This window comes from Lipophrys pholis, assembly GCF_963383615.2.
Source record: "Lipophrys pholis genome assembly, chromosome: 14".
Classification (NCBI taxonomy): domain Eukaryota; kingdom Metazoa; phylum Chordata; class Actinopteri; order Blenniiformes; family Blenniidae; genus Lipophrys; species Lipophrys pholis.
This window is the reverse complement of record NC_137633.1, coordinates 5,407,712-5,433,548: the sequence shown is the minus strand read 5'-3', so window position 1 is coordinate 5,433,548 and position 25,837 is coordinate 5,407,712. Positions and strand designations below refer to the sequence as shown.

General features: G+C 43.0%; 1 protein-coding gene across 4 annotated transcripts; it reads right to left on the bottom strand.

Annotated features, from left to right (window-relative positions):
* Nucleotides 1-206: 206 nt before the first annotated feature.
* Nucleotides 207-21,933, bottom strand: gphna (gephyrin a; the record flags this gene model as incomplete). Of its 4 annotated transcripts, none has more annotated exons than XM_080480363.1 (24): nt 207-404; nt 485-623; nt 845-941; nt 1,234-1,337; nt 1,657-1,721; nt 2,328-2,401; nt 2,554-2,641; nt 3,401-3,522; nt 3,685-3,838; nt 3,932-3,990; nt 4,133-4,252; nt 5,152-5,207; nt 5,439-5,531; nt 7,148-7,285; nt 7,461-7,503; nt 9,006-9,143; nt 11,600-11,701; nt 13,173-13,514; nt 14,344-14,410; nt 14,536-14,630; nt 15,731-15,823; nt 16,140-16,197; nt 16,292-16,370; nt 21,726-21,933. In XM_080480363.1, 23 exons carry the CDS (start codon nt 21,931-21,933, stop codon nt 490-492), a joined length of 2,529 nt encoding a protein of 842 aa, XP_080336489.1. In that variant the 3' UTR covers nt 207-404; nt 485-489. The 4 variants fall into 4 exon arrangements, with proteins under 4 accessions (XP_080336489.1, XP_080336490.1, XP_080336492.1 ...); XM_080480364.1 differs by having other exon boundaries at nt 5,439-5,546; nt 21,726-21,903; XM_080480366.1 differs by lacking the exon at nt 11,600-11,701 and having other exon boundaries at nt 21,726-21,810.
* Between the last annotated feature and the right edge of the window lie 3,904 nt (nt 21,934-25,837).

Below are 25,837 nucleotides of genomic sequence, written 5' to 3'. Positions count from 1 at the left end.
TCAAACGCACAAAGCAAATGAACAGGAGAGAAGAGGGCATGGATACTACTAAGATGAGAATATTCAATCAGAACCATGATAATAATAATAAATAGAATATTAATTAAGAATATTAATAATCATTATCATCAGGATAATAATAATAATAATATTACAGAATAAATCTCATATTTTATATATTTTTTTCACATCGTTTTTTTTTTCTTCATTGAAATACAGTGATCTCCTCAGAGCAGACCAATGAGGACTCAGCCTGCGCTGGCTCCGATTGGCTGTTGCATATGACATCACAGCTAATGGCGACCAGGTAGACATGCACCACTTCCTGCCCTCGCCCGTTTTCCTTGTCCAGACAAGAAGTCCTGGCACTGCCACGGTTAATCGGTAGCGAGTGACATTGAAGTCTGGGAAGGGAGAAGCAGACGCGAGTGAGTAAAGCCCAAACTGTGCGTGGCCGACGGAGCGACACTGCGGCAAAACACACCTGCATCATAGCCGTCCGATGACCATGACGTCCACCACCTCTCCCTTGTGCAGCTCCACGTACTGCTCCGTTTTGGGAGGTAACATCAGCAGGCCGTTGGCGCTACGCATTGACATTAGCCTGCTGGATACCTGGTTGCCTGAAAAGACAGGAAACGGAGCGTCGTGCAAGTGCAAGTCAATTAAAATGCATATTTGTTGAGCCAAGCCTCCGTCACACGCCTGTATCCAGTTTTAGTTGTAAGGATACAATGAAATGCCGTTAGTTGTGATGCTTCATCGCCGGGTAAAGGGTCAGAATACTCACTCAGAGGAGGTTAGAGTGGGGGAATGCATCATGTCAATGAATACATGTTTGTACCTGTGCTTTGTGCCCAGGGCAGTGGTTCCTGATGATGCCAGGTGAGAATACAGCGGTGGTACTCTGGTCTGGGGTCCAGCTTAACATCACAGGAAAGCTGAAATACGCAGACACACAATATGTGTATTATTAAAAAAGAATAAAAAAGACCCACTAACATTAAATCTATACCAAGACACAAAGAGAAACAACAGGATTTATTTGAAGAGATGCTGTACACATACCACTGATGATTTCTAATTCAAACTCCAAATTTTGATTTAGTAAACCAGAGCTTGGGAGACTTCTCAAGCCTTTTGTCACCAATCTTCAATCTTTTCATGAAATTTGTTGGTGGCCAGCAAACAGTCAGCATTGCGTGTGTGTTCATGAGTGTGTGCATCTCTTACCCTAGCTTTAATAATTGTAGGTCTAGGATCCAGAATGCCTTGCATTTTCCTCAGAGCAGGAATCACAAACAGGTTACATGTCACCACTGCAGACACGGGGTTACCTGGAAAACCACACAGCACGGGGCTCGTATGAAGGAAAGCTGACGGCTGAAAATTCAATTTCAAGATTAGTAGATTGTAAATGTACACTTGAATCTAATCCAAGTCTGGCGTGTGTGAAAGTGTGTTAGCAGCTGAAATCTGTGTGAAAATATTTGAGGTGATCATTTGTGCGTAGTGAGGAAATGCATCTTGATCGACATTCCAAACCACCGACGACACAAACAAAAACTGTCTGGCGTCAAAGTCCCAATAGAGCGGGGGGCGCTCGTCTTTTTAAAGTCTGCATCTCCCCTCCTCCACGGGCAGAAACATAAGCACCTGGCAGAGCAAAGATGAGTTTCCGCGTCCCATCAATGTCGACAGTGGCAAAGGTAGTAGGAAGACTGAGAGACAGAAAGACGGGGAGGTCGTGAGTCACAGTGTTCACAGTGTTACGGGCAGCTTCGGTAGTCGCCAAGCAACCCCAACAACTTTCTCAGCAGCAACAACATTTACAGTGGGAACAGCAGAGATTTCAACCAAGTTGTTTGATGTTGAAAACTAGTCAAATCTAAACAAAACTACTAAATAAAGCACACAAATACACAATCATACAAATGACATGACACATGAAAAAGATAGACTGGCATAGAGAAATAAAAACAGCAACGATGTTGGAGCAAAAATTTCAAATATATACAAACTATTTGTTGGTTTCAATATACAAAGTGCAAATATTTTTATGGTAGAAATAACTATAATATTAATTGTGATTTTACTTACTATGATAAATCAACAACATTTTATTCAACTCAATATATTAAAATTATGGGTAACTACTTTCATAAAGAGGTCAGTTTAAAACGCGATTCCACTATCAAGCTTTGGAAACCGTAACGGCCACCATATCACTCAGTTAATATTTCATAATGTATCGGATGCACTATTGGCGTCAGTTACACTTGCAGCACATGAGCGTCGGGAGACGCTGCCTCCCTCCCGCATCTCACCCTGGTTTCATGAAAACTCGTCCAAAGTGGATTTGAGCATGAAGGTCAATATCCAGCACCTGTTTCAGGTAGTCCTGATGAGCAAAAAGCACACAGGGAAATACACTTTAAAGCTCGACGTGTCTGACGAAGCCCGTACTGATGAACTAATGTCAAGAATCCTCATTAGAAAATGAGTTCATGAGCTCGACATGTCAGCTGTGAGAGGCCGCAAGTGGAAGCTTACCTTCTCTCCCATGGACACGCCCCCTGAGGTGATGATGACGTCGGCGCGGCTGATTCCCTCATGGAGAGCCGACAGCAGGTCATCGGGGCTGCAACACAACACAGTGAAGCAATCTGTTTGAATTCCTTGTTGGCTGTGAAGGACACTGGTCACATCCGAGGAGGTCACTTTGTCTCCGTAGCCATTATGTCATCATAATTACAATATTAAGTGGACATTGTTGATGGATAATGTGTTCAGACACATTCTGAAGTGTGAAGGATTCAGTGTCTTTTTTGTTTTTTTGCACTTTGAAGTTCAACTCTGGTCACTGAGATCTAAACAAAGTGGCAGTGCATCGACTTGCAGGAGCCACTCCGTGTCAGTTTATTTGTTAATGAAGATATTTGAGTCTGCAGTACGCTCAGACAGACTGCTTTTGTGTGATTAGTTGTTTCTGTTCAACAGGGAAGACGCTCGATCAATACTAACGAGTGAAAGAGTTCGGAGAAACGGCAACCGTCGATGCGACAGCGAGAACTTACTGTTGGATATCGTCTAACGTGAAGCAACACAAATGTTGACGAGTCCTTAAATCATGACTCCTCATTGGGCATTGGAATGTCTGGGATTGTAGTTCTTGTGCCCTAAAAGCGAATCATTGGCATAAACTTATTAATGGTACTTTTGCGGGTCTGTGTCCTGTAATTTCCTGTCAAGACAATTTAAATCCTGCAGGAATTTAGTTTTTTTACAGGTCTATGCCTTTTTTTTTTTTTGCATTGATCCAGTGATAGGTAGAGACAGTAAAATGAGGGAACACCTCTGCCAAAACAAAAACCACGCTTTCCATAAAGAGGTTTCTCACTTGTCTCCCACAATGCCCAAGTTGATGGTGGGGTATCCATGCTCCTGGATGGTGGCTAGAAGGGTGGAGCGGTTGGAGTCTCTGATCTTCCCTGGGTGGAGATCGTCCTCTGGATTTAACAGCTACACACGTGAACACACAGGGGCAAACAAACAAACACAATAATGTCAACGTCGCCTGATTTAATCCCAACTCAAAACCTTTAAAAATGTGGCTGGTTTATGGATTCAGTAGTAACCCCAAAAAGTTTCAAAAGTAGTTTGCATGTGTTTGCATTCGTTTACCTCGTTGCCAGTGGACATGACGGCCACCACGGGGAACTTGTGCACGCTGACCTCAGTCACTCCCACTGTGGCCAGCAGGCCGATCTCCGACGGGCCCATGTGTGTTCCTTTGGCCAACACACACTCGCCTCGCCGGATGTCGTGACCGATCGGCCTGTGCAAGTACACAAAGATATTACACTTTTTAACTGAAGGCTTTCCTTCTAATACATTCTTTGAAACGTTAATTCGCCACTTAGTCCTGTACCTGATGTCCTGGCCGGGCCTGGCCTGGACCATGATCCTCACCTCCAGTTCCTCCGTGCCCTGCAATAAACAAGCCTTCAAAGTAACCCCAGCTGTAAACACAACACATCCTGTCCTCACAAAGCAGTGACGGAAGAACCCCGTCAGTGAGTGGAGGAAGAACTAGAACAAGACACATTGACTTCCTGCGTGGTGTTCTTACATCCTCGGACTCCCTCAGCAGCTCTGTATCTTCTACTTGGACCACGGCGTCGGCTCCACAGGGGATCGGAGCCCCGGTCGTCACCCTCATCACTTGACCCGGCATCACTGTGTGGGTGGGCTGCAGGTGTACGTGCACACAAACATGCAAAGTGCTCACTGGGTTAAAATGAAGAGGGAGACACACAGGGACCATGAGCAGGTTGCCCATCGTTGTTGTCACGAGTCTTTCTGTTTGCTCACTGTGACTGGGTTATGTGTTGATTTGTAGTGTGAAAGCTCAGAATAGCTGGGGAAAAAAAATCTCAGTGACATAATAGTCACATTATGTGTGAAAGCACCCATTCAAAAAAAAAAACAACAAGGTTTATGTGTAAAGACATCAAGGACTGTCGAATGATCAGCTTGTTACTCATTTACAAATTATCTATGAACAATTAGCAATTCAGTGTTTAGCCACAGCTTCTTTATACAACATGAAATATATTTACGGGGGTTTATCAAATTTCTTATTGGCTTGAGATCAAATCGAACCTGAATTTATGTCTTTTTATGTAAAATACTGGTTTGCACCACTCTGAAAATATAAGACAAAGTTCTTTAGTTTGCTGTTTCAATGGAAAATCAATATTTACTTCAAAACTTTCCTCTTTTTTTGTTATTATCAAGCAAAACATGAGGGCTGTTGAACATTAAGTCCAAACGATGTGTGTCAATTTTGTGGCCGATAGCTGGAATACAGCAAGGAAGTATATGATGGAGCATGGCTAAATTATGGCTGATCAATGATATCCAGATGTGACCCTCTGATCCTTGCATGAAACTGTGCATTCAAGAGCTCTCACTCTGCACACATACTGATCAAACCATTAAAAAGTGGCATTTTTAATAGAAGCATTGGAATTGATCGTAGCTCGTAGATCCACAGTATTTAGGCAGCAGTGTGATGACCAGTGGTTAAATTAAGACAACTTGAGGTATTGACAGTGTTGTTAACAGTGTTAGTTTATTAGAGCTGACCTGTTGTCCAGCCTGGGACTCTCCCATGATGAAGCGATCCCCTGGGCCGTCAGCAGCTACAGGTCAATGACAGAGATGGTGTTTGTGTTAATTATGAAAATTAGATCACGATGGTCCAGTTCAAATTGTTTAAGGACCGCCAAAGAACACGTTTAATGTAGTGAATTCCGTGACGAGTTTCATCTGTGAATATTTACCAGCAAACCCATGAATTCATAACAGGTGAAAGCAAATGTTTGATGTTAATGTCGTGGGTCCCAGTTTCACGTAGGAAACGGTAATCTCACCTCGTACAGCGTAGCCATCTTTAACGGAGGCTGGGAACGGAGGAAGGTTGTCTTTGGCATAGATGTCCTGAGCGAGCACTCGACCCAAACCATCTGCAGAGAGCAGCACTGACCAATTCAATTTAGAGCTTCTGTATCTCATTGGAATATACAATGGTTAAAAAAAAAAATTTAAAAAAAATGACTGCAAAGAACTGTGGAACAGCTTAACAGTTAGTCTCATGGTGCTCTGCCATGTGATACCACTTTGCACTACAAGATGGTGTTTTTCATGTTCTTGCTCCAATGAGGAAAAAACAAACAAACAAAACAATAGTTGCTATTAATGACACTGCAAAAGAAACTGTAAATAATGTTTGAAGCTTTCAGCAACTCAACAGAAGGTGCAATACGTGACATTTCTCTGAATCCCGGCATTTTGCTGATCCTGAAGGAGTCAACATTTTTTCAATTACTACTTTTGACAGCTGCTTGTCAATTTCATTTAATGCCCTTCTAACAAAAAAAAGTTCTGGTCTGATGAGTTATAAGAGCGACTTACTCTACCGGGGCTTATCATTTTAAAATAGTTTTGTGCCAAATATTAAATATTGCTGGAGAGAAAGTGCCAGAAAAATACATTATATGGCCACTTTTGCTCATTTATAAGATATGATTCAGTCTCAGCCTGCTTATTATCCATCAACCAAACTGGAACAATATTAGGAACCGGACAAATCCAGACGTGTCTTTAATGTGCATGATGAACTTCATGGTGTCAATTTTCAGTTTTAATGAAGCAGTTTTTGTTTCCAGCCAAAAAAACAGTTATGAAAGCTGTGAAATATGGATGGACATGTGACGTACGTGTAATGATATAATAATAGTGGTGTAACAAAGTCAAAGTCGAAACTCATCGCTCAGGTTGAGTGAGGAAAAACCGAGGATCACAGGAGTTGACTGATGATCTATGACTGTCTCTGGTAGCTGCTTTCACCAAAGTTCAAATTTCTGATTTAAGAATTTATTACTTTAAGGGTGAATAAAAAAATAAATAATTAAAGTCTGTGGCTGAACCTTTGAGGGGGAGCAGGGAATCAACAGAGGTCCATTATACCACTAAAGTAGATTACCTTAATTTCCGGACTAAAAGCCGCTTTGAACCGTGACGCGGCTAATTTATGGATTTTTACGGGTTAACGAGCTTCATGCCACAGATGCATGGCTGACGTGTTCAAGTGCATCACAACTCTTTAAATTTTGTGGGTGCAGCTTATATTCATGTGCGCTTAATAGTCTGAAAATTACGGTATCACTTTCTAGCCTTTATGTCTTAACTGCTAATGCTTCTTCAAGTTGGTCTAGTACTTCTCATGTTTACAAACTTTGTATTTATAAACTATTTAAGACAATAACAAACCAGCCACTAACGGCAAATTCCAGTTACACTCCGATAGCGTGCATAATCCAAAAGTTTGAGCGAAAAAAGTAATGGATTGCATGTAAAACATTGTGTCTAGCACCACTATAAACCTAAAAACTCTTCTTAAGCGAAACATGTAAACGTGACGCTACCTATTAAACATACGTGTGAAAGCACCCTATCATACCTTTAAGCATCAGACGGCTTCAGACCAGTGATGTTTCTCAATTGTTCAAATGAAAGAAATGAATAAAAAAATAAATCAAATAAAACATGAGTCACACAGTGTCCTGCTCTGAAGACTCACCTCTGTAGTTAATGACTTCGATTCCCAGAATAGGCGTCATCTCGAGAACGGTGATGAAGGCTTTGTCCATTGACGTCAGCGGGAACGGGGACATGCGATGACGACGCGCCACTTTGCTGATGTCGACCGCGCTGTGGCCTGGACAGGCAAAAAACAATCGAGAAAGGGACGGGCGTGAGTGGACAGACGGTGAAGACATGCACTTGAGTGAACAACACGCACAGCGTCTTCTACACTTTCCTCAGTGATGCAAACTGCCTTTTTGTAAAAGCTTGGCATGTTAATGAGACACAAACAGACACAGAGAACTTACTGGCTCTCAGAATGTTCTCATTACTGCCACATCGTGACTGAACCTGCAGAGAGACAGACACATGTTCTGCATTTGGTCATCGTTCGATGGAAACGCATGTACGGAGTTGATTCAATCGGCGCTCCTTCGCAACAGGACAGCCCGGCGCCTTATTTCAAGTCGTGATAGTGTCTCATACGCAAGAGATGAAAACAACAACATGGATTTTAGCGGCTACTCATCTGATTCCAGAGGAAAATGGTTGATTTTGGGGGAAGGTTATTTTAAATGGTTAAGCTCAAACTAACCAACATGCTTCGGATGTTGATGTGTGCTAACCATCTTCCATACATCACATATGTTCACTTTTGAATAATCATTCACTCCTGAGTCTGGTTGCCTCAAATTGAAAGGAAAATCGATATCATAGAAATCACAGCTGGCCCAGAGCAGAGAGGGGCAGATTTTTCAATAACAACCAACACGACCATCTTATCAGAGTGACACAGTTATGTGACAGCCAGAACTCGGAAATACAGTTTTTACATTTTCTAACTCCCTCTGAGAGACTTCAAATTAAAATTCTTGTGTTCACACTTGCAAGGTTTGACGAAAAGAAAATCGGTGCGATTGCTCTGCATTGTGTCTTTAACCGAGCCATATCAGTAAGTCTTAACTGTCCTCTCACAGGCTGTGGCAGGTGCTGGACCAAAACCTGTATTTCACCTGGTCACGCCAAAGACTTTCTTAATCCTACCAAACCTTCCATCTGTGAACACACACACAAAATTTTTTTAATAAAAAACCAACAAAAAAAAAAAAAACAATTCCAGCATAATTTGAGTACTTTCCACTTTGAATCCCACCGTCCACGTTTGGTTGGGACCACTTTAATTGTGAATGTACCACAACTGAGGATAGTTCTGTGACGTTTGCGCCAAATCTCACAGTCCCATTCACTCCCATTCAATTCCAAACAACACACAAGTCCCGAGACTGTAAACCTCGAACGTGACTTGGAGGGACACAGCTGTTAAGTATTGAAAAGCCGAGTCAGGATGACTACATCCATCTAGAAACTTTGAGGGCTTGAATTTGACAGCTGAATTGAGACAGGACTGGGAGGTATGCTTTATTGTTGACGTACTCATCGGTATAGTAACAACGATGCTCTCTCACAAGGAAGTGGATGACATCTTGCTTTTTTTTTGCATTGAGAATTCAAATTTGCAGCCTTTTTGTCGCTGGGAGTACGTTACAAATGCATAAAACAACCGACGGTGAAAGGAGGAGGACTCCTGAGCAGAGGAGGAACTCGAATTATGCAGGAACTGTCCATTACCAATGTGACTGATGGCGAACTGTTGGGGCAGCTGTCTATGCCTATTAGCAGTGAACTTACATTTACGATGGCATGCTTGATCAATCTTGGAAAGTAGACAGAGGAAACCGTTACCCTTCAGCGAAGTGACACTTGTTTCTGGATCGATTCTTGTTGGCAGAGAGGCGCCCGAATTTCAAGCTGGTTCTGATTTTGTTTGTGCGTGCGTGAAAGTTCGTGTGTACCTTGGGTGTCGGGCATGAGGCGGTGGAAAGGCGGGATGTCGCCTGTGTTGCCCGTGGTGACTCGGAAGGGGTGGAGCTTAAAGAGGCAGAGTCTCGAGGAAGCACCTGAACGCCTCGAGAAATGATCGAGTCCGGGATCTACACACACACACACACATACACACACAACACACACACACTTTAATGCTTGTCAAAGAATTCTCGTTTTGTTTGTGTACAACTTGAAAATGTCACTGTTGTTTTTCTTTAGGAAATCGGGAATAAATCAGACGGGACATTGGTTTACACACTACCGACGTTTTAAAGAGTGGCCTGTAAAAAAAACGTTGCTGAAAAGAAATTATATATATAATAGCAGAAGTATTATCAGGTGATATCAACCTATTGCAGTATATCCTCAAGCTATTGGGAAAGTTCACATAACACTTATGGCTGCAAAATGAGTTTATACTTGAATTCATGTTTGAGGAATAATATTTTCAGGGAGTGTGTGACTCTATTTGAAAAATGTACTAAGAAGCATGATATTACGTTCAACTTTAGAGTTTTAGTTCTTTATACCAATGCATGGAGTTTTATATAATTGATGGCATATAATGGCAACGACATAATGAGCGATTCAGCGATAGTATTCTGCAGATCCTGGTTGCACTAGTGGCTGTTTGTGGACTTTCTGTCGTCTCCAAGCAGTCCGAGCATTCTCCTCTGACCTGATGCAAACAAGGCATCTTCACCCTCACCATCTTCTAGAAACCACACACTTTAGAAAGTTAGAAAGGACATACATTAAGACATCTAAAAAAAAAATCTAACATTTTTTTTAAACACTACAGAGACATTTTTACACACTACCTGTAGGAGACGTTTAGATTATTTCCAGCAAAACATTTTGCACTTCCAAGGAGATTGGGTGAGGGGAAAAGAGTTTTCCAACTCGCTTGACTTGACCCGGAATGACACCAGCATGTGTTACGGTGGGCGTGAAGGCAAAGTAACAGTGTGTACAATGGCTTTTGTAAGCATCAGATCAGACACCAGGAACTAAGGACTTCATGTGATTTAGGAATTCACCCCCACATCAGTGTGTGGCACATTCACATTGGGGTAAACAAAGCCCGTGTTTTGCTCAAATTTACCGAGCAAATCCCCGACCAAGGGATTATCTCCGGCTACGATTTGATCTCTCTTTCTTTCAATGGGTCTTTCAATGGCACCCCCCCCAAAAAAAAAAAAAAATACTATCAAAGTTTTCATTATTGGATTTCGCCGCAGCCTATTATCGAAACAAGAAACAGAAATGAGAAGAGCTTAAACCTCTGTGTCGGGAACGGGTATAGCAGACACACAGCATACATACATACAGTGAAACGTTAAGGTAGGATTTAACGGAAATCAATCTCACTAGTCCCATGTGAACCGGGCTTAAAAGATCAGCTTCCAGCAAGTTTTAGGTCGAAATCAGCAAACAAATGTGGAAAATATTTGACACGTATAAGCCATCGGTGAAAAAGAAACTGGGTTAAATTATAACCAATTCGTCCCTCGTTATGTGATTTCACATTTCCAAATATGACTACATGAGTAGTCATGAGTACTGTCCCTTCACAGCTTTGGGGGCCTTTCTGAGTGAAGTTTGCATGTTCTCCCTTCACAGTCAAAAAACATCAGTTTGAGGTTAAATGACCACTGTAATTTCCCCATAGGTGTGATTGTAAGTGTATATTGGCTGTGATGGACTGGCTATAGTCAGCTGGGCGTAACTGAAGCCCCCAGAGACCGTGAATTGAATGAAGTGGTGTAGAAGATGGAAGGGTGTTGAAAACCATAGATGGTATGTTTCAAACTCAGATCCCATCATATATGTAAACTGCTGCTCTCAATCCTCAGCAATACTGCTGGTTAAGCGGTTAAGGCCTGTACGTAGGTTTAACCAATTAAAATAGCCCACGAATTAATAACTTTACTAATGTATGGTCGCCCAGAAAGATCACGACAAAAGTACAAACCTTGCCTCACCAACCTGCTCCACTGAAACAAGCCGATTATGAACAATGAATACGTGGGAAGTAGGAGGAAAACTGGGACGCCTAACTAAATCTTTAAGCAAATAAAAAACTTTATATTCATACGTTGAAGTTTACTGTACAATTAATGTTGTGCAAAATCTATATTCTAATTTAGATTTCGGTAAAGTGTTTCATATTATAAAATCTAAACCTTAAAGTAGATCTTGAAATGACTTCATCCAGGAAGCTGTATTAAAAAGGGCTGCTACACATTTGCATGCGACATGAGGGTGTCTCTCCCTTTAAAGCAGGATGTGTTTCAGTATTTCTCGAGAGTTTCCGGTGTATTTTTTCAGCATGGGTTTGATTAACATTCAACCTGTTCACGTCCCACTCTAAAGGGAGATTTATGTAAGAACCAGTGTCAGTCTCAATACTCAAAAGCCGACTTAACTCTCCACAAAACTGCAAAATCAGGTAATCCCAGAGTATGAGGAGCGAAGGCAGAGTGGCGTGTGACTGACGGATGTGATGAACTGGCCGATGAAAGGAGGCGGAGACGGGCGGGTGTATGTGCGAGTGCCTCACCTGCTGGTCATGAGTACAGGAGCAGGTGAAATGAGTGGGAGGGGCGGGCGTGTTGCCGGGCAGGTAGGGGGCGCCCTTAGCCATGACCACAGCATGGCTCGTCTGATGGGACACGGATACAAGCATGCAGGCATGCACACACACACACACACACACACACACACACACACACACACACACACACACACACACACACACACACACACACACACACACACACACACACACACACACACACACACACACACACACACACACACACACACACACACACACACACACACACACACACACACACACACACACACACACACACACACACACACACACACGTTGACAGGTTGACACAGACATGAAATGTCATGAAATGGTTTGAGGTCACAAAAGGAAGACATTCCAAAGAAATCCTAGATGCCCAGTGTTTTCATCCCCATGCCAGAAAAGAGCAGTACTTTTGCACATATTATGATACACACACATCTGATTACTGTATTCTGAGAGGTATGAATAAGTTGCCTTAACATTTTTCTCATATTCAAGGGTAATTTAAAAGTATTTTTTATACTTACAAAAAACATCGAGTTAAAGTTAATAATCTGACGCCTGAAAGCTGCTTTAATGCCTTCCAAGCTTCAAAGTCCAATTTCATCTGATTGGCAAGCTTCCAAGTCTATTTTTAGGCAGCGTTTTAGCAGGCTCTCCCGTCTTGAATTGTAATTAGACACCAGCCTCTCTGTGGTGCCTTGGAAATCTACACATGCCTCATTGTAGTTTGATTTCAGCGTTATCACGTTGCCTTGTAATTTGACACCACTTTAATCGCCTTGATTTGCAGCAGTGAGACAAACATGAAATGGCAAGGACCGTGTCAAATTACAATGGAAGAGCATGACACTGGGGTCAAATTACAAGCATCTGACGCTACATGGTGAGAAGGTTAACAACATCTGGAAGTTTGCCAACAATTAGAGAGAAGACTTTCAGCTGAGGAGGGTTAAGGATACTGCAGCAGAAACGGCTTGTTTCAGACTTAAAAGTGAATTTAAGCGGTGATCAAAGAACCAACTACACAAAAAAAAAAAAAAAAAAAGATTTCAACATTCTTTCAGTTGTGAATTATGACTTGTTGTTTCTAAACTACAAACATGATGGGTCGTCTAAAAATACACATGCACTTGACTTGACCTTTAAAATAGTGCAAGCAAAACTATCTGATCATGTTACGTCGGCAAAGTGTTCCATGTCAAAATACAGATAGATTACGAAGAGTAAATCTGGACGCTAACCGCCCTGATCTGACTACACGCGCTGTGCGTTGCTTCTCTGCCGTACGCTGTTTATTTCACATATTAAAAAAAAAAAAAAGAAGATAAAATCCCTACTTTCTGTAAATCCCCCACTCTTCTTGCAGTTACTACCACCATGTGTATCGAGTCCTGCAGCAGCACTCGTGTGTAGTACAGTAGCCTGCTGCTGCAATGACCCATTTTCCCCACAGTGATCATTAAAATTTCATCTGTTAACTTTCAGGCGGCAGCGGCGCCGGCGTTCGCCCGTCCCGTGGACCGGTTACCTTGGCAGCGATGGCGGCTGCAGTGATGTGGGAAGAGCCATGCTGGTGGTGGTGGTGATGGTGGTGGTTGTGAGCGTGTCGCCCTCGTCTCCGGTCCTCCTCCTCTTCCTCCTCCTCCTCCTCCTCCTCTTCCTCGCACTGGGTGCCACGCTCCATGGTGTGCGCGTTGCTGTGCGTGTTGGCGTGCATGTTGGCGTGCGTGTTGGCGTGCGTGTTGGCCAGCAGAGGGGTGGGAGAGGGCAGCTGCTCCAGGGCGGCGTGCGTGGACTTGATCCTGACGGTGGCCTCGCGCAGCAGGTCGATGGCGTGAGGCAGGGCGGGCAGAATGAACTGGAAACACTCCTGCGAGACAAACAAACACGTTCAGGAACACTTTGAAGCGGGAAACATGATCCGTAAAAAGCACTGATTTGTTCCAACTTCCTTAAATCAAGCACCAATCACCAACGTGGGTGTAAAGGATCACCAAACAAAGGACTTGGATCACATCAAATTTCTCAGTCCCACACTTAATGGCTATGTTTAAGTTTATTCAACTGTCGTCTAACTTCTGTACTCACAGTAACCATGACTATCATAGTGCGTTGACACCCAAACACTTGACTTTCGTGGGTTTTTTAACCCAAAGTCACTTTACCTTACCGCTGACTACTCCTGCTAAACTTTATCTAATATTCTGTGGTTCTCCTGCGCATCAAACTTCGGCAGTTCATCAACAAGGATGACACTCCTGCACAATACAATTCATCTTTAAACTCCACTTTTTAATGGTTTCATACAAGTTGTTGGTTATACAGATTCAATATTTCCAACATATCTTTCAATTGAGTGGTTTATGTATGTTTTTTATATCAAAGACATGTAAAAGTAATAAAAACCTAATACATATTTAAAAAAAAAAAGTAACTTCAATGAGGCACAGTATTTATAATTATTGTCATTTAGTTTCTGAAATGTAACCAATAATGTGTCATAAAATAGAAAAAACTAAAGAATTTTCTTTTGAATTGAACTTACCTTTCATTTGTTTTTTCAGTTACAACTTTGTCGAAAGCAGGAACAAAACTGTATTGTACCTCAATACTGTATATATACTTATTTTCTACATCACTTTAACTTTAAGAATCACTGGTGGACACACCAGTGCAGCTGTAACGTCAAAGACTTGTACCTGGGAACCCTTCTTGCTCCCTGGAAGGTTGATGATCAGAGTTTTCCCGCGAATGCCACAAACTGGCCTGGAAACAACAGAGGAGAAAGCAGATTAGAGGAGCGGATATCACACGCACTAATCTGGTGAGAAAACAGGGGATTAACACTGCGGCTCAAGCCCGACAGAACAGTGAGATTATCCGGGGCTCACCTGGACAGCATGCCGAGCGGTGTAACGTTGAGTGATCCCATCAACATGGCCAGAGCCATCCCCGGAGCCTCCCGCTCTATCACCTCTCTGGTGGCCTGCGACACAATCACCGGCCGATTAACACCATGTACCAACATGTTTGTCCCAAAGAGCTGTGGTTTTGATTGAGAAAATGTTCTTTCGCTATGATTAAAAGAGGACATATCATGTTTTTTTTGTTTTCTTTTAATCTGATGACACGTGTACGTTGCTGGATGTTTACTGAGGAGAGAGCTGGGGATTCACAGCTGCTAAGAGAGCTTCTTGCTTAAGTCAACAACGGCAGCAACTTGTAAAGGGCGATACACGCCGTCTCAGAGGAAAGATAACAATCTTTGGTCTTGGCTCTAAATCAGCAGTTCTACGTCACAATGTCAGATTGATTCAAGGACGGCCGCCATCATGCTCCTGCGACTAAAGACAACCTGCGATAAAATTCTGCATCAGAAATTTAGGGTCACCGTGACTGCTGCCGAGATCTACGGCCTGTTTCTTACGTTTACATGTAGTGTGTTTTGTTGGAAAATGAAAGACCAAAACAGTAAATTGCGAGTAGATGCTAACTAGTACATAGTTTAACTTCACTTTCCAAAATTAGGATCCCAAGTTGGCCTCTCTTTCCGAGCCCATTACCACATTCTCCCTCTAGTCCTGTTTTTTTTGGGCGATTTCTCTCCAAACACATAAATGCCACAACGGCGAGGATTCTGTTCATGTCTCATGTTATTCTTGCGCAATCACGTCGACTCACGTCGTCGTGGGCCGCGACTCAACGTGCATTTTCATCGTGCAGTCTGCACACAACAAACTCCACGTCGTGGCCCAAGTTTATCAAATTCCTGTCGTAAAGCGCGGCAAGCTGCGAACTTATAACATTGTTATTATCGCACAGAGTGTAGCACTTAAGACAATGAGGTTGATGTCAAATTACAAGGCTGAAATGTTGCAGATTAGCAGGCTCAGTGCTGTTTGAAGAGGCGGGAGATCTGGTGAGCGGGTTTTCCATTAAAACACAGGAGCTAAAATGGCTTCCTACACGTGAACAACAAGGTAAACTTAAGCGGCGATATAAAAAGACATTAGATTGATTTGTACTGTGCATCATAAAGAATAATGGCTCCCCTTTAAGTCCAGCCCAGAAATTGTAGGCGTGTACCTCAGGTGTCACATCTCGCGGTGCGAAGCCAGTTCCTCCAGTGGTCAGAATGAGATTCAGCTCCTGCTCGTCACACCACTCCAAAAGTGTTTCCTGCGCACACACCAGCACATTCAGTTCCATTAGCTCACGAGATGAACGGCAAACGTCTGCATGTAAACTCCAGCTGATCTCTCCACAACGACCAAAAAGAAGAAAGAACAGTTCTTCACTAACAGTTGACTGGTTGCTGCCAGCTATTTTGAGATTGATTAACCGGGGAAGGTTTTATTATTTATAGGTCAAAACAACACGACTCGGATTTTCACAGGAGATTTTCTCGGCCCAGTGGGACGGTGTGTAAAAGTCTGAACTGTTCCTGCAGCGTTCTATCAGGTGCCTTGACCCACCGAAGCCAAGAAAGGGGTACCTTGATTTCATCGATCTCATCCGGAACGATCTTGTAGGCAGATATGACCCCTCCTAGTCTGCAAAAGAGAGTCCAGAGTCACGGTTAATCCAGATCAGACCTTCAGAAGTACGAATCATTGTGGAGGCTCTGATCTTTCCCCGCGGACTCACAGTGAAGGATCGTGGACGAGATCCTTCAGGTTGACGCCACTTCTGTCCTCAGCCAAGTTCTTGAAGCAGCTGTCACTGACTGAGAGGAGGGCAGAGGTCCCGGTTAGCAGACGAGAAAAAGTGACGCATTTGATTACATATTTAAATAAATAAATAAATAAAATGTTCTAACAATCCTGAGATTAAAGGCTACAATTCTATTTGAAGCCCACCACTCTCAACAAAAATAAACAGTTTGTTATCGTGACTGACTCCAGCAACCAGAGGAGTCACAATTCATGAAACGGGAATCAGAACTTTAGAATGAAAAAGACTCAAAAAAGCTTTTAATTATCCAAAACAGCCGTTACGCAGTTCATTGTGGCTAATTCCATTAGCCTTTTGGGGTGCACGGATATTTGGTACTTTTAAAGATACTGTATAGATTCCCATGCTTTTTCTTTTCTAATCATTACAGATTTCCGTCCACAGTTTAATCTCCTCTGATTAAGTCATCAGTTGCTTTTTAGCCAGGCACATGAAAACACTGAAAGAAAGATGGAATTATTGAATTAGGCTGGTTTCTGTTGAGTTGTGTGTCGATTAGAAGGCTGAAATACAAAAGTGCATTTGAAAGTGATTGAAACGGTTGCGTTCTAATAATCGATGTCAAAACTAAAAATCACACTTCTGTAAAACATTTTGTAGCCTGTTTAAGCTGTGACAAAAGAATCTCCAAACAGTTTGTTTTTTGTTTGTTGGGTAAACCCTGGTACACTGAGCTCAAGGACACAAACACTGAACAATCACTCTCGACTGTGAACTTTGGTATCTGGGTAAATGTCCGTTGCTCTCTCCATTTACACCAATGCACCACAAACAGACAAGCATGGTGAGTATTGGGACAATTTGTAGTTGGAAAAATAAGACTACTTCCAGAATATTTTCAGACAGTACTGTACTCCTGAAAGTTCTTATTTACCAACAGCACATGTATTGGGATTCCCATCTTATTCCTACCAAAGGAGCACCTCCAACACTTCACACCAGACCGAACTCTGACGGTATCCTCTGGATTTAACCAACATCTTACCACCACGGCAATTTAAGTCCAGAAACTTGCGGGGTACAACCCAGGGATGGCCACAGCTAAAGGTTCTGGGGGGTCTTGAAGGTTTTTACACAATTTCTACCCATTTTAAAGCCATTTTGTACAAGAACAAGATAATAAGACATGGAAAATCAATTTAGTCTTACTGATATCTGCTGAAAAGTGAAAGTAGGTAGGCTTAAAATAAGTCACTATCTTTCTTCATTAATGCAACGCCATCGCTGTAAAGCCTTGGTTTTCCTCCACATGTGACAGGCGCTCGGGCCGATAAAGATTTGGTATTTCCTGAATGAACCATCTCAATCTCTTTGAGACAAGACTGTTTGCAGAAAGGCGCAATATTACCACGTCCTCTTAGAGCAGCCCCGGGCTGTGGGCCTCACTGTTGGGTTTGTACCGTTATGGTACTTCTAAACTAAAACAAAGTTGATGCAAACTTGACCTGTTTGTTTCCCCTTTGTTTTCCCAAATGAAAATCGTTAAAGAACCAAACCGTTGAGCAGAATCAAAAGTGAAATCAGAATCGTAAAAATCTCATCACCTCCCATCTCGACAACTCGGCCGCAGGCACTCGCAGGGACGTAACCTGACACAGGAAATGGAACGCAGCGAAACATTCTCCTTGTTACGTCTGATTTTAAGAAAAGCATCGCCTTATGAAACGACTGCTCAAGTTTTGCCGTCGCCATTTTTCAAAAAGGTGCGCGACGTTGCAGAAGGGACATACGCACGACGCTATGAAAGCGAGAAGGAATCTGGCATCGAGTCTAATCAGATTACAACCAGGGTTACCAGGCTGCATGACATTAAGTGAAAGCGCGGTCTGAAATCATAATTGTAATTGTGATATAACTTGTAGTAAATATGATGTTAATGACTTCTCGCTTTGAGATTGGTTCTCATTAATACAGTGCTCTTTCTCTTGCATCCGCATTTCCTGCAATCACATCACTCACTAAGCTCTCTTCACCATCTACCCAGTGGGGGTGGGGGTGGGGGGTGAGGGGGGGGGGCATCTCGGGCAGCAGGGCGCCATCTGATGGGCCAAATAGGATGACAAACAAAGCACAAATACACATGAACACAATTTTTTGCTGTATGTATATTGTGCATGTTGGTGTCACAAGAATTTGGTTTTAACGGTTCAGTTCTGCGGATTGGTTTATGAGCCACCTCACAGAGGTCAACAGCTATCCCCAATATCTTTATTAAAAATGTTTTCAAGTGAAAACAGAAAACTTTGGAGTCGTTGGAGCCACTGAAAATGCAACTTTTCGAAAAAGCCGCTACTGCGCATGCGCACCAGTAAATAGTTCTTCTGCACATGTGTAAGTAGATGGACAATAACAACAATGTTTGCCTCCAGTGTCATGACTCCCAGTCCATCGTCTCCTGGGACTTGTTAGTTTTACAATTGAGTCACCCGTAACAGCGATCCAAAACATCTGTCTATGCAAATGTCCCTGTAGTAGCTATTTTTAATGTTTATAGTGTATGGTTCTCTGCCTGTGTGTGTGGTTGTATGATCAAAAGAAAACCACTCGTGGCCCTACAGGCTAACTACATTGTTTTAAGAGTTGCTGCCGTTTCTGTTAAAACAGACTTAGTTTTCAAAATGTTGTAAGGTAAACGCAAAACTTTTCTTACGCAAAAAAAAAAGTATGCATTTTTACTTAAATGTTCATGAGTTGGCCCACAGGCCATAATTTGTGTGTGTGTGTGTGTGTGTGTGTGTGTGTGTGTGTGTGTGTGTGTGTGTGTGTGTGTGTGTGTGTGTGTGTGTGTGTGTGTGTGTGTGTGTGTGTGTGTGTGTGTGTGTGTGTGTGTGTGTGTGTGTGTGTGTGTGTGTATTCAAGAGACAGGTACTGATGAATATGGGTTATAATCATTTCAAGACATATACCCAAGTTACCAGGGTAGAGAAACCCAATATTTTCCTTTATTCATATAAGGACCAACTGATGAAGCCCTGCAATAATATCTGGTACCACTATTGCTTACAACAGAATTTCAAGGGCCAAATACGGCTCAATTACATCTTGAATGTAAAATAGTGCCATAATAACTGTTAAAGTAACATTTAAATGTTTTTCTTTGTTGTATACGCGACATTAATGTCTACATTTTCGCAAAACCCAAAAATAACTATCAATAATGACTACAATCTCAACATGAAGCCAATTTTGATTATACATTCTGGTGAAGAACACAGTGAAATGTCCTAAAAACGTCTATAGGCGTTGCATTATGGATGTTTTCACAAACCGACGCCGACAGCATGGCTTTGAGGCGAGATAGATAGCTTTCCAATATGTGTTTGTATTGTTTTATGTCCGCTATGCTTAAGAAATGTGTTTTAAACCATAAATCTGTGTTTTTTTATACCTTTTAGTGTGTATTTATACTTTTACAGTTCCTGTTTTTTTTAGACATTTTTTAAAAAGCCCAGTTTTGATCCTCGAGCAGAAACATTTCGTTCTTGTATGCAGGCCTATGAATTGCTTGACAATAAAGCATTATCTATCATTTATCTATCTGAAAAAAAGAAATTAATGATTTCTTGAAGTCGGAATCAGTTGGTAGAGCAGCAGTAGAGCAACAATCGGAAGGTTGTAGGTTCAATTCCAATTTCTGCTTGTCCACATGTCAAAGTTGAGCAAGACACTGATCCCAATGGATGGATTAGGCCTTGCGTGGCGGCCGCCTCCATTGGTGTACAGAGGGGTTTTGGGACCGCTCGAGCAGTTGAAAAGAGCTATATTTATGAAATCCATTTACCATTTGCTTGGTGGTTTGGCAGACCACACAGGAGCCTCTTGCAGGCCGGTTTGGCCTCATGTATGACACCCTTGATTTAGATGAACCACTATCCAACTAATGTTTCTGGTCCAGACTGTCGAGGGGACGTATGGTCAACCATTTAGCTGCATCCATAATTCTGACAATATTCAAAATGAAAGCTTTAATATTGGAAGAGGGGGAAACTTCACGCCAAATGTTCAAGGGACCTGGACTGACAAGAACATCTTAGTCAGTAACATTGTTTTTGGTTGGGTTTTTTTGGGAGAGGGGGGTAGGGGGGGGGGGGACCTCTTGCTTCAATTGCTTCAATAATTTTCGGTTAAAGTTGCTTTGGCTCGACCTCAAATGACGTCCGTGTGAGAGATGATCCCAGCAGCACATGAATGGATTAGTATCGTGTGTTTGCATGTGACAGACAGGAGCGCTGCTGTCTGCTGGACGGACTGCGGGGTCAAGCTGCTCTCAGCTCGGATGCTCAGCCAGCTGCTGGCTCCGGTCCTTTTTAGCATTATCCTCACGTCTTCCCCTCCTTGCTTTGGTAGAAAAATAAATAAATAAATAATAAAAAATAAAAAAAAAGACAGCAGAGCTAACTGGTGGCTGCCACACTGGTCCCAGTCCTCCTCCTCCTCCTCCTCCTCCTCTTCCTCTGCACGACTCAACCGACAAACATCAGCCGAGCTAATCCGAGGAGCAGCTCCCACAAACCGCACAGCTCCCTTCATCATCTGGCCCTGTGGCGCTGCGCCTTGCCGCCTCTCTCTCTCTCTCTCTCTCTCTATGTCTTTAAAGAGGCGACCAAACGCACGATTTAGGATTAATAAATGCTGATATGTGCGGTAAACGGGAGCAAGGGGCGTTCAGCGTGAAACGACGCGGCCGCCGTTAAGGGCATTTCGGGGAGACGATGTAACGGGAAACACCGTGAAACGGCGGGCAACATATAGGACCTGCAAAGGGAAATGAATAATGCAGCTCATGTAGGCTCGGTAACGCTACATTGCTGGAAAATACAACGTTCAACTTCGCGTCAGGCTCGCGCGAACGCGGCAAAGCCAGACCGGAAACGCGGCGGTGTTTCTTTCACAATAGTGGCACCGAATCCCAAGAAAGCTCCGCCACCGGCGTGCGGCTCGACGCTTATTTTGAAAGTCTCCGCCGGGGTACCTCTTCCGTCGACTCTGACTTGACGTCCAACAAAATCTCACTATACTGTCCTATAGCTAACAAGTACAACCTGGCTATGACAGCTGTGCCCCGTGTGAGAATGCAAAAGCGTCAAACATGAACATATATGTGCACACACGTGCGTTCGGACGTGATCTTCACACCTGTCCGACCTGTCACGGCTGCCTCGCTCTTGCCCGCACCTCGGCGCGAGCAGCGCCGGTTAGCGGAGCGGCTAGCCGCCAGCTAGCTCCGCAGCGGAGACGGCTCGGTATCGTGACACGGACGCGGCGGCAGAACAACCGACGACAAAACGCCACCGAGCCCGCACCGTCGGCGGGCGTTTTGCCGCATTTAGTCAGGCGGTCGCCTTACCCGTCAGTATCCCCACTCTGGTCTGATGGTCGTGGTTGGTGAGGACCATCCCGTCCGCCGCCATGTTTACAACCTCCGTCTGCACTGTGACGGCGCATACATAGAAACTGTGTTGTGGAGGTGGAGGTGGTGGTGTGCGGGCTGCTGCTGCTGCTGCTGCCGCTGCCGCTGCTGCTGCACCTCTGGAGGACGGCTGGAGTGTGTGCATGCGTGTGTGTGGGTGTGTGTGTGTGTGTACGTGTGTGTGTACTCGTGTCCTTTAAGTGTTAAATGTCCTCCAAAACTAATAAGATTTGGGGCCTCGGCCGCAGGTCTGGTATGTTGTGACAGCCCCGGATAAGAGTGAGGTGACCTCTGTGCAGATGATCATCCAGTATTGTCTGGTCAGTCAGTGCTCCTTTAAGAAGGCATCTCACAAGGCAAAAAAAAAAAAAAAAAAGTCTATGTTCTCCCAAACTGTCATTAAAAGAAATGCATTTATATTGCCTGCATGGATTTTGAAGGAGGAAAAAAAATTATTTGTATTAAAAATATTTGATGTCTTTTAATTTGCTTTCACAAATAAAGCTTCGTTTTGCTAAAGGGTGGAATGAACCCTGGATGAATATAAATAAAGGGATATCTTATCTTATTTTATCTTATTTAACACACTGAATGAAAATATGAACACCAACAAATACTGTTCATGAGAGCATGAATAGGCTGAAGCCAGTGGCTTGTTGATACCGATCCTAATATGTGCAACTTATAAACAAATGACAAAATCAAAAGAAAGATCTTAAGAACATTCAATATAAAATACCATAATTAGTGATATTCCTTTTCTCTCTGAAGTTAACCTTCCTGCAGATAAAGTGGGAATTTCTCTTGTGAACATGAAAAGCTACCAATTAGTAAATTTCCCATTTGGGAGTGTTCTAATGACAGTAAAAAATGTAAACAAATTAACAGATGAGAGGTTCACCCCAAAAACACTGGCAGATTAATGACAACTAATATCATCAACACCCATAAAAATAAGAAAACAGTCGAAATTATGCTTATATATTCACAATCCTTTATATATTTTGTTTATAGACAGTGCTCAGACTGCCACCCCCGCGACCCGGAAAAGGATAAGCAGGAGAAAATGGATTGATGGATGCAAATCGAGGTGCAGCGATGAACTAATCAGTGCTCCTTGACCCGGGCAGTGACTTCCACTACAGAATAATACCCATTTTTCTATATGTTTTAACGTCACTCAATAGATACAAGTGTGTTGTTTAGGTCTCTCGCTGTTGTCTTTATTTTAATTCCTGTATGATCTACTCAGTGGTGCGCAAACAGGCCAATCAGCTCATGATGAATCAAGATCATGGTGGGAATACACCGCGGGTCTGCAAACGTGACCTTCTTGGTCTGATTGACACCAACCTGATGCAATATATTCAATTTACTAATGGAGGAAGATGAGGCAGAGGAGGAGGAGGAGGAGGAGGGAGGCCTTTGGTGAGGTTGATATTTACCGTGACTATATCTTTCATCCAGTGATTATGACCTGGTGTAAGTTCATGTCAGTTCTTACCGCCAGGAGAGATAACGTGACTCTCAGCAGGAGTTCAGAACCACAAATAGAAAAGTGTCCACAAGGGGGCAGCAAAGTTATCAAGCACTGGTCTACACACACACGCGCGCACACACACACACACACACAAATCATGTTTCAGCTCACGTGTTCATTTGAGGTCAAGTTCGTTTGTGTGAGGCTCGCTCCCTGGATGATGGTGGACTAAATACAGAAAATGTAAGATATATAGGTGAAACTAAACCATACAGTGGTGACAATGACAGTTGTAAAGATTCCTATACGTACGATAGAAATTCATTGCTTTAATTCGAGTATTCAACCTGCCTTGACTTGAGATTTTAGGTATCAGATTGTCACAAAAGAAGCCAGGTTTCCCACGCCGACCTTTCTCCACCGTACTGTTGCATTGGGTGAACCTGTGTCACATTTTGAACCCATGTTGGGAGAATATTAAAAAAAGAAAATCTTCCGCATTATTGATTGTGCTTTACAAAGAAAAATAAAACCCATATATTTGTGACATAAAACACATCTTTGTTTCAGATTGAGTGCAAATAATAACTCAAATATTGTTGAGATACTTGTTTGAATGCAGCTTATACACAAAACAGCTACAACTACAGATTTTGCACACAGGAGCTACAGCAAGAAGTGAAAATAGTGTCCCGTATGAGATAAACAGATTAGATCATTCCCCACTATAGATGATCCTTATCGCCACCACATTTGGCTCCCCTGCGGGCTTCACGCTCTGGACGTCAATATTTTCCGTGGAGAAGAAGCTTGAGTTGACTGCGAGGACCCACTCCGCGATCCTCTGGTCGGTGTAGAACTCCTCGTCGCTGTCGTCTCTCAGCCTTTCCGGATAACCTTCAGAGTCCTCAGATACTGTTTCAATCTCCGAGTCATCGGAGCAGAAAGCTCTTTGTTGTGTCCCTTCGCAGAGACTGGCATCATGTTCAACCCTGACTGGCATCATCGCACGGCCGTCGCCGGCACCGGAATCAGTGGCGTCATTCTTCTTTTGTTTTTCCCAAGGGTCCACCGGTTCTAAAGTCACTGCTGCAGCCGGCTGATCCTCAAAGGCCCGGTTAATCAGTCTGCTGCAAGTCTCCGAACCCTTGACGGGCTCTTTGAGTCTTGCTGCAGGAGCAACACTGATTTTCTTCCGGTGCGTTTTCCCACATTGTGCATGATTGAACTCACGGAGCGCTGTGTTTTTGTGGCAAGCTGGTAAGTTTGGACCGTTTCCTTTCTGTCTGACTGACACCTTTCGCTTCACCGGTCGAGGGGGTTCTACCTTCCCATAGATTGTCCTCGTTTGACCTATCGGCGGCAGAGAGATGCTCAAGCCCGCCTGGTCCGGCTTGGACTGACCCATGGCATTCTTGAACCTTGCGGAGTGGTCAAATGTTGCAGAAGCTTGGAGTTGAGACAATGACCGCATTGGTCTGGTAATCATTTGGATGTTCGATTCCCAACTCCGGTTGGCTCCCGGTAGTCCAGATTTGCTCCAGTTCAAACCCGGCCACCAGTCCGGCTTGCCGTGAACAGCCGTGTAGGAACTTTTCATAGCCTCGGCCAACACACCTTGTCAGGCAAAGTGATCCTTGATGGCTTGACTGTCAACCTCCTTTATACGGCCTGTTCCATGTCACGGCGCCGCCCACTTCATACGCACAACCCCGAGTTGTCACTTGATCTGTAACAGTACCCCTTATAGGTTACTGCTGAGGGCCCATACTGTCTCGTGGCTGATGAGGAACCAACACACAAAAGAAAAACCCATTTCTACTTCTGTCGTGCCGTAGGAACTTTGCAAAACGTCTTTGCAAGAGTTGAGTTTGTGTCGCAGGTGAGAAGTGAAGGGAACCGTCCAAGACTCTGCTTGAAAAACAGGATTTGAGGGGAGTGACAGTGTCAGAAAATATATTTCTTTCTATTCATTATACACCTTAGTGTCAACAGAAACAATCCAGACTTCTGAAGTAAGTATTTCCTAAAAAAATAAAATAAAAATGGCATCAAGAAGAATCTAATAATTAAAAAATAAACTGATTCAGAAAACAACAATAAATCCATAAAGATTTTTGAACAACTCATACGAGCAAAATTCAGAATTGTAGAACTGTCGTGTGAAGAAAAGACATTGACGATATTGCTCGATAATCCCGGCTCATTGGCCTGCAGAGATGCATGCCAGTGTAATATCGACTCATTGTTACACACTTATATGCTGACTAATCTTTTACCTTATTTCATCTGCTTTTCTTCATTATTCATTTTAATGCATTTATTTCATTTCTTCTAAAGCTCTAATGTATTTCTTTTATCAATATATGTCTTATGTCTTTGTAACGTTTTTTCTGTATTGTTCTCATTTCTTTTATTTCTTTGTAAAGCACTGTGAATTGCCCTGTGTTTGAATGGTGCTCTATAAATAAATTTGCCTTGCCTTGCCTTGCCTGATCACACGCTTTATGTAGCTGGTAATAACTCAAGTCATTGCTGTACTGAACATAATAGAGATTAATAAAGGCTC